Source organism: Rhea pennata, chromosome 2 (genome assembly GCF_028389875.1).
Source record: "Rhea pennata isolate bPtePen1 chromosome 2, bPtePen1.pri, whole genome shotgun sequence".
Taxonomy (NCBI): Eukaryota; Metazoa; Chordata; class Aves; order Rheiformes; family Rheidae; genus Rhea; species Rhea pennata.
This window is the reverse complement of record NC_084664.1, coordinates 159,953,352-159,967,755: the sequence shown is the minus strand read 5'-3', so window position 1 is coordinate 159,967,755 and position 14,404 is coordinate 159,953,352. Positions and strand designations below refer to the sequence as shown.

The 14,404-nt window shown below is 41.2% G+C and overlaps 1 protein-coding gene across 18 annotated transcripts in view; it reads left to right on the top strand.

Moving 5' to 3' along the window:
- Nucleotides 1-14,404, top strand: part of PTK2 (protein tyrosine kinase 2) — a 187,424-nt gene that overhangs the window by 100,250 nt on the left and 72,770 nt on the right. For all 18 annotated transcript variants that reach the window (XM_062570687.1, XM_062570686.1, XM_062570682.1 and 15 more), the window contains one exon: nt 2,542-2,629. In XM_062570687.1, coding sequence (XP_062426671.1) covers nt 2,542-2,629 — 88 coding nt within the window. The remainder of the gene's footprint in view (nt 1-2,541; nt 2,630-14,404) is intronic.

The window sequence follows — 14,404 nt, the reverse complement described above, 5'->3', positions numbered from 1 at the left end:
CTGTTTTGTGGCCAGCAGGATGACTGAAAAAGAGATGTTTCGGTATGACTAACAATACTTGATAAATGTTCTTAATACATTGGAAGAGCAGCTAAAGGATTCTTCTTATATATTGTTACATTAATTTCATAATGTTTGCAAGATACGCAATGGTTTCATAAGATTAGAAGGCATAAAATAGATTACATGATCTCATGTAGCCCCTTCAACTTCTAGGGTGTCGTGCCTCAAAACTGAGTCACTGTTTGGAGAGAGAAGTCAGCCCTGCTTTTAGATGGTTTCTTTAAGTGGGGGAATTGAACTCAAAAGTTACTATTTGATGGTATAAGAGCTACTTTGTTTTTATTTTTTTGTTTGCTTTTTTGTATAGCATGAAAATTCAACCCCATTTCAGAATCTGGCATTAAATAAGATGTCCAAAAGACATGCTTCGAATCCTAACATTTCCCTTCCAGGACTTGGAAAGACCCTTTGGTTAGGCACTTGTGACAGAGGACACCTTAGCGTAGGAACCCTTGGGTTAATTAATCTGGCGGTACTACAGCATAGATAACCTGCTGCCTTTAGTGACATTTAAGTACCAGGTCAGTCAACTTTCCTTTGCTTCGAGGTTGGCTCTTCACTTTTGAATACTTCTTTCCTGCTTACTGTTTCACGGCCGTGTATTTGGAAAGCGATCTGGAGGCCTGCTGCCAAGGAAAAAAAATAAAAATAGAAACAGAGAAGGGAGTAACAGGGAATAGAAAGAGAGCGAATACACCTGAGGAGTGACGAGAAACTGGAAAGGACAGCTTTCAGAGGACGTTCTTTTGGTCCTAATCTTAAAATGTAAAAAGGCAGTTAAAAATGTTTCAGAGCAAAAAAAGAAGGAAGCAAGCCATTTTTTTTATACCGTATTTTTTTTCATTCTGTATTTATCTCTACAGTGTAATTGAGACGAATAGCAGAGGCAGAAGCAGGAACTGGGGAACTCTGTTTTTCAGCTTTTTGGTAGTGTAGTGGTGCTACTTTCCCTCCCTAGCACTTGACCACCTCTAGGCACGTTTTGGCTCGTACCTAAAATTTCAGTGAATAGCTGAAGATAGCTACTATGTATCATGAAATGGAAATGCTAATCAACCATAAAAGCTGCTTCTGGGTGGTTTTGAAGTTAGTCTTTTTCATCAGTCTTTCAGCTGTGGCTTTGACTGTTTGTATTTTGGGTTCTGCCTGGCTGTGTCATCCACCCATCTTGTTATATCCTATTGTCGGAAGACTCTTAAGAAGGTTGTTTTCTGTGCGTAAGACGACTAAGTGCGTGTTTTCCTTTATGAAAAGAGGCTTTTATTATTTTTTTTAAAAAACTTTGTATTATAAATATTCCTACTTTGTTTACTATGTTACAGTTTGGCATAGTTTTCTATATTTTGAAGATTCATAACCAGGCAATATATTTTCAGGGATTTCAAAGCAAAGAATCCTGGTGCTTCTGCTTGCAATATGTTGTGTGGAATCCTGAGCAACAGCAACTTTAACTAACTCTTTATCAAAACCCCAAGTAAACCTTAAAATTATAGGCAGTCAGATCAGCTGCTTAAAGTTCTCATCGTGATGAAACCAACAAATTAGTGTTCCAGTGTTCACTTTTAATATCATGAGTGAATGGTTAGATACACTTATTTTGGGAAAGGAGTACAGAGAATTTTATTCTTTGAGTTGACTCACCCAAAGTAAGTTGTCAGGGCTTCACTGCAGAAGTGATTTGGAGGAGGAAGCATGCAATATATGTCAAACAGCATTAGCTGTTACTGCAGGACAAACAGTCCTAAATTTAGAATTTGGAAATAGAAGCTTAAGCTTTGGGAAGGCGTATAAATTTGGGATTGGTCGTAAGTTAAGGGGACTTCTGCATCTGTCTCACTCCATTACGTGCTGTGATCCTGTAGAATGTGACTGTCATTCTGAACACTAGTTCGTTCTGCTTTTGCATGCATCTTAATGCCTTACTAGCAAGTAGAAGACTCTTTTACAGGTTAGTCTATTCAAAACCTGTGGAATAAATCAGGGGCAAATATTGCAGCACTTTGGTCACAGAAAAAGCTGGGTCATTTTTTTTGCAAGTGAGCCCTTGGTTTGTTGGTAGGATGTGGCCTGGGACAGTGTGGGATATGTGTGTTCTTCGCTGGCAGCTGCCTATTAAGTATTCACGCTTGGGAAACCAGAGAGCTCTTGCCATGGGGTCATGTCAGCTCAGCTGCTGTCATCACCTCTTTGGGACCCCCTTGCCTTGGATCAGGAGCTGATAGCTTACTCACTTTGAGTCTTGATGCCTCAATCCTCCCTGAAGGTCCCTCCTAACCATCTTCATGAAACATCATGTACTGTGTGCCCGCCAGCTTTTAGATTTCTGAGTGGTCAAAATGGAGAATTTTCTCTTAGTTTTTTGAGTTTGTTTTGATTTTGTTATTTTCAAGAAAATGTGAAGACTGTCTGTAATTTGTGATGAAGTCTTGCTTGCTATTCGTGCACTGTCAGTTTAATCCTCTTTTTCTTGCTTTTCAGATATGAACTGAGAATTCGATATTTACCAAAAGGATTTCTAAACCAGTTCACTGAGGACAAGCCAACTCTAAATTTTTTCTATCAACAGGTATAGTCAGTTCTGCTACTCTTTATTTTGCTGGCATCGGTTGGAAAGTTCTTGCTTTCTTTATGTGGAAAATTTACTGCTGCAGAAACAGAAATAGTTAAAATTGGAAGTTGCATAGGTAGAACAGAAAGGGAGCAGACCATCACATCTTTCTCCCCGAGAAATGCTGAGGATTGTTTTCCCAGAACAAAGCAATTTTGCAGTAGTTGTTTTAACTTAGATGAAATTAACTGCTCTTCAGAAGACTTTTAATAGTTTTGCCCCATTTTATTAAGTTCTTTATTTTTTTTATTTTTTCAAAATTAAATAAGCAGGCAAGTTTTTTTGGTCATTGGTTTGGTTTTGTTTTTTTACATCCATATGATGTTTTTCCCAGTTACATTATTAGATTATTTTCTTGATTTCAGTGTCCCTTTAGAGTCTAACTCTCTTATCAGTTAGCAAAACCATGTAACTGTAAAATTTCCTAAAAATTAAGCACCTAAATCCTCATTTTGTACTCTAAAATAAATGCTTTCAAGCTGTCTTTAAACTGGCAAGTTCAGGCTTCTGTTAGAATGACTTTGATAGGAGTTTGGAGTTGAATTTGTGAAGTGTCATTAATCTTAAGAATCCATACATCTCTGAAAACTCAGACCTAAAAATACTTATTTGCTACATGTTAGGTGAATCTCTTTCAGTGTCTGACTGGTATGATGTCTATGTTCACAATGAAATATTGTCAGTGCTTTACAAATAATTTGTGTTGCTGATGTTGATGAGTTTGTGAACCACGTATTATATGATGTTTCTACATTGTATTTTTAAACAATACTATATCCTCTATATCCTACTGTATAGAGGATTATTTTAAATCTAGATCACTTCCAGGAGTCATTTTACCGAATATTTTGTCGTAACTTGGGCAGGTAGACAGGTCTTGGACTTAAGTCACCTGCACTGGCCAAGCTCAAGAACTACATCATGAAGCTGGAGTTACGTTTTGAAATGAGATTTCTTTTTTTAGCTGATGCATTTTGCTGGGTTAAAGGAACAACCTAGTGAAGTTCTGGTAGCTTTACACAAACCCCAGAGGTTTCTACAAAGAATAGCTATTCTCACGGACTACTGTCCTTTTGTTGAATCTCTTCTGCGTTCAAAAATATCCTAAACATATGAGATTTTGTGATAGGCTCCAAAATAACAGGTTTCTTGAATTCAGTGATTACCTTCTCAATATCTGAGAAAAATTCAGGAAATTCCCCTAGATTGCCCCCCTTCACTTATGGGAAGGTATTACACCGTAACAACATTCCCCCGGCTATCACAGCTTTGAAACCTAGGAAGAACACACAGCTATGTTCTTCTTAAACCCAGGAAGGGAAGGAGTTATTTTTTTTTTTAATCTCTTCTGATATCCTTATTTTTTTTTTCCTTCATATCTGAAGATCTGCATTTTTTGATTGCAAAAATGACAGTGGCAGTACATGGCAGTAACATCTTCTCATTTATGCTTCAAATTGGTATTTCTTTCAAGCGGGGAATTTAAAGTGGGAATATATTAACATTTTCTGAGAAACACACATTTACTAAATTTGGGGAAAACATTAGAAATGGCTGCAAATGGCTGGGAACAGCAAGCTGGTTTGGAAGGTGCGGAAGTGCTGATGTGCACAAGGAGACACCTGCCTTTGTCTGGTAATGTCCTGAATCCCGGTTCTGTCTATTAAAAAGTGAAAATCAGACTTTCTTGTCTCCTTGCTCTGCACTCCACACAGGCCTTTTCTTCTCCTTTCCCTTATCACGAGGTATTTCTAAATCCAATTCTCTGCCAAGGTCACTCTTCTTCATTCTGGGGTCCTGCAAGGTATTTGGGTCTTGCTGGCATGGAGATCAGTGCATAACTTTTTGAAGTCACTCTGTCGCTGACTCCCTTTTGCTCCGCGAGTCTCACTTAGCCTCTTGAGTAAATCAGGGCAATTACATTTGTCTTGTCTGGTTAGCTGTTAAGGCAACCTCAGTGACTGCTGAAAAGACAGCAGGAGAAGGCTTTGAGCAATAACAGTGCAGCACTGAACAGACCTAAAGCAAAGGGAATATGGGAAGACAAAACAAATCTTGACGTTTTCTCTCGTTGTCATCCCCGCAACATTTTGACGTTCTCATTTTGCTAGCCACAGCTCAGCCACGATCAGATCTGTGTCATCAAACACAGCATGCCGTGTATAAGCAGGAACACTGAAATGCATCTGTAGATATCTTGAACTTTCTACACAGAAACAACTACATTAGAGGTAATGAACACAGGACCCAGTTACAACGTCAACAAAAAAAAGTAGCACTTCTAGAATCAAATTGGCTTTTATGGATGTAAAAGGCAAGTATGTTGTTGCTTTGTACGTTATAATTGAGAATAAAGTTGTTGAGGTCCAGATGCTGCCCATGACTAAATCTTTTTTTTCAAGATGTGGCTGAGGACCTCCTATTATCTAAAGGCAAAATGTCTGACTTACTGAAAATACACAATATCTAATTTAAAAGGCCCCGGAGAAAGAAAACGAATATGATGACTTATGTGAAAGAAAAGCCTGTGAAATGTCCATGGATTTTAAAAACCATGTCATTATTTTCTTCAGCTGCTGCTGAGCAGCAATATTGTTGAAAAACAAGCCGTAGAGTTCGAGTGAGACTGAATCCACAAGTGATTCTTCGTCTTCCCAAAAGCGCAGGACATTTGTAAAGATAACAAAATGTTACCCTAATCACTGTCAACAGACACAGTTTATTCATACAGTTAACCCAAACCACAATTACCAGGCCGTTAAACTGAAAGCTGGCACACATTTGTAGCTTCACATGCATGACTACTCCCATTCTCTTCAGTGAGTGCTCTTCTTAGTATAAATTTATGCAAGCATTTAAGTCTCAGTTTGGACTTAAGAGCTGGAATATCTTTTTTTTTTTTCCCTGATTTTTGACTGTATTAAGAATGCTGTGACCATTCTTTGTGTTGGGTATTCTTTATTTTCAAGAGTCTTGGGTAGATCAAGAAGCTGCAAGCCGAGCTGCTTGTAGCTTGATGTACAGCCATGGACGATGAGCGGCGGTCGTTCCACCATCTGCAGCGGACGTCGTCGGTTTTAATTGGAAGTATAAAAGCAGTGCGCTTAATGAGACTTTTCACAAGAGTACCCCCGTTTCGAAATTTGTACGGCAAAGGATTAAAATCGGTGGCGAGGGGAAAGCCCGCAGAATTTGTTTGCAATGCCAAAACTGCTCACACTAATATTGAACCGCGTACAACTCGTCGGGGTTTCGGCGTTGGGGCTCCAGTCCTTCCTCTGGCCGGGGGGAGCTGTGCGTTCGCCGAAGCCAGGATTTCATTCCCAACTGAGAGCTCTGGCTAAGGGACTAATGCGCTAGAATTTTTCTAGAATTTCAACGTTGGCTCTGCGTTTGGAAGGTGTCAAATGTAGCAGGTGATGGGTCTTCTGAGTTCTTCATCTCTCTCTTTTCGCCAAGTGGAGCACGTAGGTGGTTATATTGCATTGACTGTATTACCCCCCGGGCCAAACTGCCTAAAATTTTAGAAGGTTAGAAAGTTAGACCAACCGCATGCTACCAAGTATTTAATCGTGAGGTTGTTCAAGTATTCATATTTATCTTGGACTTTTGGAAAACATTTCAAATCGCCTTAAGAAAGCGTCAGTCAAATTTGTGTCGTCCTTTCCCTAAGTCCCAGTGAAAATGGAGTGAGTGTGGGGATGGGGGCATACAGGGTGCAGGCGTCCCCGTCTTTCCCCTTAATAGCTGGGTGAGGGACAAAAGCCCTATCTCGCATTGACACAGAATGCACAGCTTTTAAAACGTTCATATAATTAGAATCAGCCGTAAGCTACTTGAATTGCCTCCCTTTTTATTAGGGCACAAGAGGCTGCACGCATTTCTTGCTGAATAACGCATTAGCCCACAGTAATTTGAGCTGGTTTTATCCCCTGATGAAAAGGGAATGAGCATCTGCATGGGGGTAGTGGGGCAGCCAGCTCTCCGGCATCAGCTGGCGCGTCGTTCCTGCCCTCCTGCCTCTCCCAGAAGACTTGTCAAAGTAACTTTTGGGATTTTTAGATGCACGAAGAATAAGAAAAAGTTGCTTTGATCAACCCAGATGCAGCCAGGGGGAAAATTCATCTAGCTCGTGGTGTGGAGCTGCTCTGGAGGTGAACCTGTATGTGAGAAAGGAGACCCGAGGACCAGCCTGTGCTTCAGCTTTGCTTTTCTAGTGAGCCAAAGTAATGCACAAGAGAGAGAACTGCAGATGGAGAAAGGATGCTCTCTCCAAGGTGGGGCAGGAAAACCCGAGCTGCGCTCTGTGCCGCACGGCATGTTATTAAAATACGGTGTTTCACGAGTTGATGCCTCTGAATAAACATGCGCTTTTTGATGTTCTGGTGAGGTTCTTAAAACTATGTATTAGTGCTATATTAAAAAAAAATTTTTTTTGAAAAAATGTGACTAGTTTTATATTAAAAAAAAAAAACAGCACTGCATGGATAGATGAGGCAAAGTTTCTCGTGGACAAACAGCACCTTTTTGTTCAGTTTCTGCAATGTCTGTGAAGATCATTTCAGCGCTTTTAAATGTAGTTCCTGAAATGAAAAGTCTCGCTTATACGGTGGTAGAGAAGTGTATCGTGCAAATTAAATACCATTTTTATACCACTGTCCCTGACATGCAAAAAATATTAAGTCAAGGTGCAATTACTGTAATAACTTAATGATTGAAGCTTTATAAAGTTTAGGTGTTCGAGATGTAATTTGAAATGCAGGCTGGGAATTAGACTCTTTAACCTAATTAAATAACAACATCTCTTATAATAAAAATAGGAGAGCTAAAGCAAATGACTTTGCCAGTAAAAGCTGTGAAGAAAACCAAGGACGTAGGGAGCAAAGCTTGCATTTTGCCTAATATTGGCAACCTGTTTAAAATAAACAAAAAAAAAATCCTTTGGGGAAGGTTAATGGTTGCCACAGAAAATGTACCCTATGGGGAAGGGGTAATAAGTGTAAGAATTGCAGCTGCTTGAAAAGTGATAAGATAAATCGAGCTGAACGTCACCTGTCTGCTCCTTACAGCTTGTAAGAGTAATTAGGAGTGAGATACCCTTTTACAGGGGTCTGTTATTAAAATTGCCAAGACGCCCAGTTCCCAGCAGAGTGCTCATTTCCAGCTCCAAAGGTTGATTCGTGACCTCAAAACCTGGCTGTCCGAGCAGCGGCGGAGCTGTGCCTGCGTCCCCTGCCCGTCCTGCGTGAAACGGGTCTGCTTGCTGTTAACGGTCCCCTATGGCGGGAATGGAAAACATCCTCGTGTTCCTAAATGCTTCTTAAATACTCAAGTTTGGGCTGAAGGAAAGTGGTTGCTTTGGTTTTGTGTTTCCACCTGTCTGCAGGACTTCGAAAGCTGACATTTGTGGGCTTTCTTCACTGATGTATGTGAATTAATATTACTTTAAATTTACAGTCGTGAATTATCAGGGCCTATATTTCCATGCGTTGGTACATGCGTCGATCTCAGTTTGTGATGCTCAACAACACGTTGCTCCGTTTAACTGAATTGCACTGTGTATAACACGCGTCGGACAAAACCAAAGTGGAATCGCGTTGATCCTTGTACTCGTCTGATCTGGAAAAGCACGTTTTTGGTGTGGGAGAGGAGGAGTATAAAATTAGCCCTTAGCAAAGCACGTGGGATGAGTACTATACAACTCCCACGTGTGCAGACCTACTTCAGCGAAGGCTGGAGGAGCAGCAGTGTCTGCGGCAGGGACAGCTGGAGACCAGCCCGCTCTGCCAGAAGGGAGTTTTGAGCCATTCTGCCCCATACAATACCCTTGTCAGAAGTTGATTCCCCCCCCCCCTTCTCTAATGCCCTTATTATTAACACAGGAGGCTCCAAAATTAGTTAGCGATGTCAGAGATCATGTAGATAACACAGAGGCTGTGACCGTGGGAGGTGAAGGGGAGGAGCAGCTGAGGGCAGATGGCAAATGAATGTTATCCTAGCGCTGGATCTGGGCTTTTAACTCCCCCAGAAAAGGCTGAAGCTTTAATTTTCCCCTAATGTGGACTTATCCTCTCTAATGAGTCTAATGTTACCGGACGGCTAAATAAGGGTGGAGAAACACTGAGTATTTTAAAAACTATCATTATGTCCATTAAGGTAGCTTCCAGAAATATTGGGGACGTCGGAAGTGCACTTTGGGTTTCTGAGCATATGTTGCTTTGTTCAAAGGACATCAGGCACAAATCTTTGAGGGTTAATTTTGCACGAGATGTATGATACCGCAGCAGTTGGGGCTTTACTCTTTCAAGGAAAAGTCGCATCTAAAGTTGATTATTGGGATCTTGTAGTGAGAAAAACTCGGTGTCCTACTGGAAGCTACTATTGCTAGTTTAGGAATGATTTAGCTATGAAAAGAAGCAAGAGCCTTCTCCGTGTGGTAGTTTTGCAATTAAAAATACAAACAGTTATGTAAGGCGACTGGTACAATCTAATGATTTATCTATCCTGTGGTATCCTACAGCATTTTGTTGGGCATTTAGTGCTGCAAAATAGATCACGGCAGAACATGCAAAATGTTTGTGATAATTATTTCCAGTGATATATCGTGGGAGAGTCCTGAGCCAGGTGGACTTGCTTCTGCTGACTGCTCAAAGTCCAGAAGAAAAGGCAACGGGAACTCGAGAACACGGAGTAACTAGTGATTTTGAGCGTGCAGTCGCACGGTGGAACCGAATGTGCTGTGCCTTGGCCACGAGTTACGCACGGGGTTGCCACCGGTCAGCTTTGGCGACTGAGGTACCGGGCGTAGTCTGGACTTTGTGTTCAGGAAGCCGGAATTAAGGATGGACGGGAAGGAAGGCGCTGGGCTTCTTCGGGACTGGCGCCCCTGCCCGCGCGGTGGCCGCGCGGTCTCGATGGTCGCCGAGACGTGGCGTGCAAAGAGCCGAACGCCAGAACGCCTTGGACCCTCGAACGGTCGGCAGCAGGCTTCGGGGAACGCGCGTGGGCCGTTGGAAAGGAGAAGAAATAATTACTGTAAATAGGGGAAGGCCGGGAGCAGGATTGTTGTTTGTTTATGGAAAATCACTGCCAAGCACCGGCACTTCCAAAGCGCTGTTTAAACACAGTTGTCAAAGCCCATTTCAAATGCACATTTGGAAAAAAAAAATAAGTTAACGAAGTGGTGTAAGTAGGTCATAGATGCTGACAGTAAAGTGAGAGAAACAGATGACTTATTTTTAAACTGTCCTTCTGAAAAACTGGAGATTATCCTGTGGGAAATTTCTTGGTAACGTTAAATGAGATGGGAAAGCCGATAGAGAGGCTAATTACTGGTATATAGCCCGTTTTGATACACCATTTGATAGTACTATTGCTGAAGAATATCTACAGTAGTTTAGCCTGATAAAAACCTCAGTACAAAGTTTGATAATCTGATTTTTAAATTTTTTCTGTAGGATATTAACAAATTTAAAACTGGGGTATAACATTAGGAGACAACAAACAGGCCCTTTTCTTCCTAAACTCCTGGAAAGTGTTCAATATTAAATTCAACATTATTTTACTCACGTTCTCAGTAAATAAAAATTTTAAGGCAGTGTAGCGTTTTTATGCACTGCGCTGGCAAGATGGCTCATCAGCCTCAGCAAACGGCTTTCTGAAATACTGCAGCTGCGTAAAAAAAAACCCGCGTGCAGAAAAATGAAGCAGATGGCTTTAGAAAGTAGCAGCTGGTATATAAAATACGAGGTCTGCGATAGATTTCTCCTTAGATCATGTGTGCTCGCATAGGGCTCTTCTCTCATTTCTCTGCGTTCCCAAACACGGGCTTTCTTCTGTCTCCAGTTTTTATTATAAACTGTACCAGCTGGAATTTGCCAGCCATTTGTATAGCTAGCAAACTGCCCCTTATTTCCCAGGAAGGTTTGAAAAGTTAGGGGAGGTGCACCAGCAGCAATTTGTCTAGCCAAGTAAAAAAAAAAAAAAAGAAAAAAAATAGTTTATAAGTCTGGCGTTGGAACTGAAACTGGTCCTGCGAAACTGGGCTTTTCTGTATGTGCCCGACCTCCTCTTGTCCTTGGGGGAAAGGGTTTAACCTTGGTCGCGATGTTTCGATTCGGTAGTTTGGAGGCGGTTCGCTGTCCACCTCTTCTGCCCATGGAAGAGCAGCTCTGAGCTTCTTCCAGAGCTCAAAAGGCTCCAGCAACAAAACTGGAATTTTTGTTCTGGGTAACCGATGAAGGATGCTCCGGTGGCCAAGGAAAGAGTGAAGACAAAAGTGCTGGTGGACTGGTGAAGAAATGCATTGAGGTTTAAGATTATGGTGGGCTTTGAAATTTGTGTTTGTTTTAAATACTAACAGCCTTTCTAACCTCGCATTGAGCACAGGCACCATACGTTGTGGGAGTTGCCTTGTTTTGTTTGACTTCAGTGTAAGGCACATAGAAGACTTCTATGTTTTGCCTTTGAGGGCTGAATTTAAGCCTGGCATTCAAGTTTTATCCCGTATTGCGTCTTTTCGTTGTAATAGAGCATTCGTAGCTGTCATGACCGAGAGGTTTACTGCAAACGTGCCGTATACGGCATGTTTCAATTCTTATTCAGCAGCCTGTGAGCGAGCAAATACAAGCAGTTACTTTCTTTAAAGCTCATGTTGGCATAGTACTCATCTAGAAGCCTGAGACGGCTCAAATTTCCATTGCGTTACTTTTAAACAGACATACTAATCGTCTGTTCGATTGTGCCTGTGACTTAAACTTGCTGGAGTATTTCCAACAAATCTCGGGGGATAGGTGCTTAAAATTTAACTCTCCACTTTGCAACGAGAAATTACTTTGTCTCTATGCTTTAAACCTTGTTTCCCAATGTGTTTTCTCTCTGCAAGTTCAGATAAGCACGTTCTGGTAGAATGCAAATGGGTAAATAAGAGGAAAAGCCCAGGGCTGTGTTACTAGCAGAGTAGACCAGATTGATTCACTTAGTTAAGATACAGGGTTTTTTGTTCACTTTCACTTAATGTTTTCTTACACTCTAGAAAAAATAAAGGTAGCTTTTAAGGTAGCTTAAATGGCATGCTATAAATGTTCTGTTTTAGCCGTTAGATCTGATTTTGAACAATTAAAATGAACCGCAGCCAAGGTCCTTGGCGTGCTGGAAGAGTGCATCCTACAGCGAAGGCTTCAGCCCTCCTCCCAGGGTTGAACGCTGTTATCTGAACTTCCAAGGTGCAGGTAAAGGTCTGCAGATAGCTCAGGAGAGGGCACTTCTGCAGGTGCCACGTGAGGTCCCAGGTGGTAATAATACTAATAATAGTAATATCACTGAAGGTCAGTATTCATCCTTCCTTTTAACATACTGCTTCTGGCTTCATAATGAACAGAAAAGATTGATGGTATTCTCTAGATTTTCAGAGTAGTGTGCGTGTGTTTATATATGTTTAGGCTTTAAGGTCTTGAATATAGAGCCTTTTTTCTCTTAAACAGAAGGAAAAAATCTCACCTCTCTCATTAGAAATACAGGAACAACAATAAAATAAGTGAGCAAACACAGGAGACTTGTACAAAAATCTGTTCAGTTGCCTTGTGGCAAGACACTAATTGCCATTAAATTCTGTTGCATCTCTTCCATTTAACATTTGTTTTGGCTTTTTCCGTAGGAGGATATGCAACTCACGCTGCAACTCTTGCTCCATTCCTGTCTAATCTTTGGGCTTAGTTCATGCGTTATCTAATGCCACCTCAAAGAGCACGGGCAGGAAGAATTAAAGGGATCAGAGAAGTTCTCATTAGTATTTTGATACTGGAAACTGAATCTGCTTGAAAATGAATAATAGAGTGGCTTTGAAAGAGTTTAAACTCCAGATAACCATGCAAAAAACTTGAGATCCCTGTGCAACGAATCAGCAAGGGACAATTTTTCTGTTGGACCTTTCTCTTGGAAATGCGAGGCGGAAGAATTAATTTATTCCCCCTTCATGTCTATCCCTTCTCTCACTAAGATATGCAAAATAAAAATTACTTTTCTCTTTGTCACACTAATAAAATTATGCAGTCAAATAGGCAATTATCAGCTTATATTTTAAATTTTGAGAGAATGCCTTGTTTTTGGACTGACTTGCAAATATACTGAGAAGTTTCACAGTAACTTACTTTTTCCTGGAAATTGTTGCTATGAGGAGGAATACTTTCAGGCCAGTTCTGATGCCTGTAGTTGCAAAGCAAAACTGCGGAAGCATGGCTGGAAAGCTCACGAGCTAGAGGGTAAAGGGAAGGAAAAGCCAAACTGGAAATGTTATATGTCAGTATTGTGAAAATACTTTCCAAGAACTTATGGAAATCAAGATTTGCAACTTCCATCACGCAACAGATTTTCAAATAAAGTTGTAAGAGATCATTAAAGGAAGTGCATATTAAAAAGTGAAGGCAACTGCTTTTTGATTGTAAAGGTGTTACTTTAAAAGTAACATATATAGTACTGCATATATAGTCTTTCTTTTTAAAAAAAAAAAAAAGAAAACATATAAAGCTGAGTGAACTAATTTGGAGAAATGGAAAACGGGTTGATGGATTAGATACTTGGGCTTTTTCCGGGCAGTACCTTGAGCTAACGTGAAGATGAACGGTCAGAAAAGGTAGGAGAATGAAATGAAAGCTTACATTTAAAGTGCAATTAAAATTCATTAAACCTCTGTACAGATGCTATAAATAAGAAATAAAGTGGTTATGGTTCTTTCTATCTTGGTTCACTTTTGGATTACAGGCATCTGTGTAGGAACTGAATTCACTTAGAATTCACATCTTCAGGTTGTTTCTTACCATATATCCCCTATATGAGTCATATCCCCGTATAAATTTGCAGTCAAGGGCTTCAGTGCTGTCATTCATCATCTACGGGTAGTGCAGGGGGTTTTGATGGTAATAACATGGGGAGCTGGAAATTTTGTTCCAGAATTAAATGCTGTGGACCTTGGGCATGACAGTTGTAGAGCAAGACAGAATTCATATCCCTCCTGGTGAACAGAAAAGTCATAATTTGGGGGGGGGGGGTGTTAATTGTTATATTGTCCGATTTACAAACGCATCACATGGCACTTTGGCTTAAAGCTAACAAAACCCTGGTTATGGAATATTTTCTTTTAGGGAAGTACTACAGCTTTGCTAACAGGCGCAATTCTACATCGGAACGAAGGATCGCTTTAGAGGGGTGCTAGCTGAGATCCGAAGTCGCTCTCAGCTCTGCCTTGCTTGTCCTTTTGCCAGAGACACCAAGTAGCGCCCTTCTTGGGCAACGTCTTCCTGTGTTGGGAAGTGGTACTTAGTGGCACAGGCTGGCGAGAAATGCCCTGACTGCTGCATTTGCAGACTTCTTGGAAATGCCTGAAGGCCTTGCAACGGCTTTACTTGGCTAGCTTACTTCTGGGGCAATAAAAGCATAAATCCATCCGCGCTCCCTCCAGGCGTACACAGGCTTACAGTAAAGGCAAGCAGCATCCCAGGTCAGAGCACTGGCACAGGTTGCCCAGAGAGGTTGTGGAGTCTCCTTCGCTGGAGATCTTCAAGGCCCGCCTGGATGCAACCCTGTCTAATATGGTCTAGGTGACCCTGCTGAGCGGGGAGGTTGGACTAGATGATGTCCAATGTCCCATCCAACCTCAACCACTCTGTGATTCTGGTGAATCAAAAAATGGAGCAATAAAGCTCGCTCTGTCACTGATGGCTCAACCGGACGAGCTCT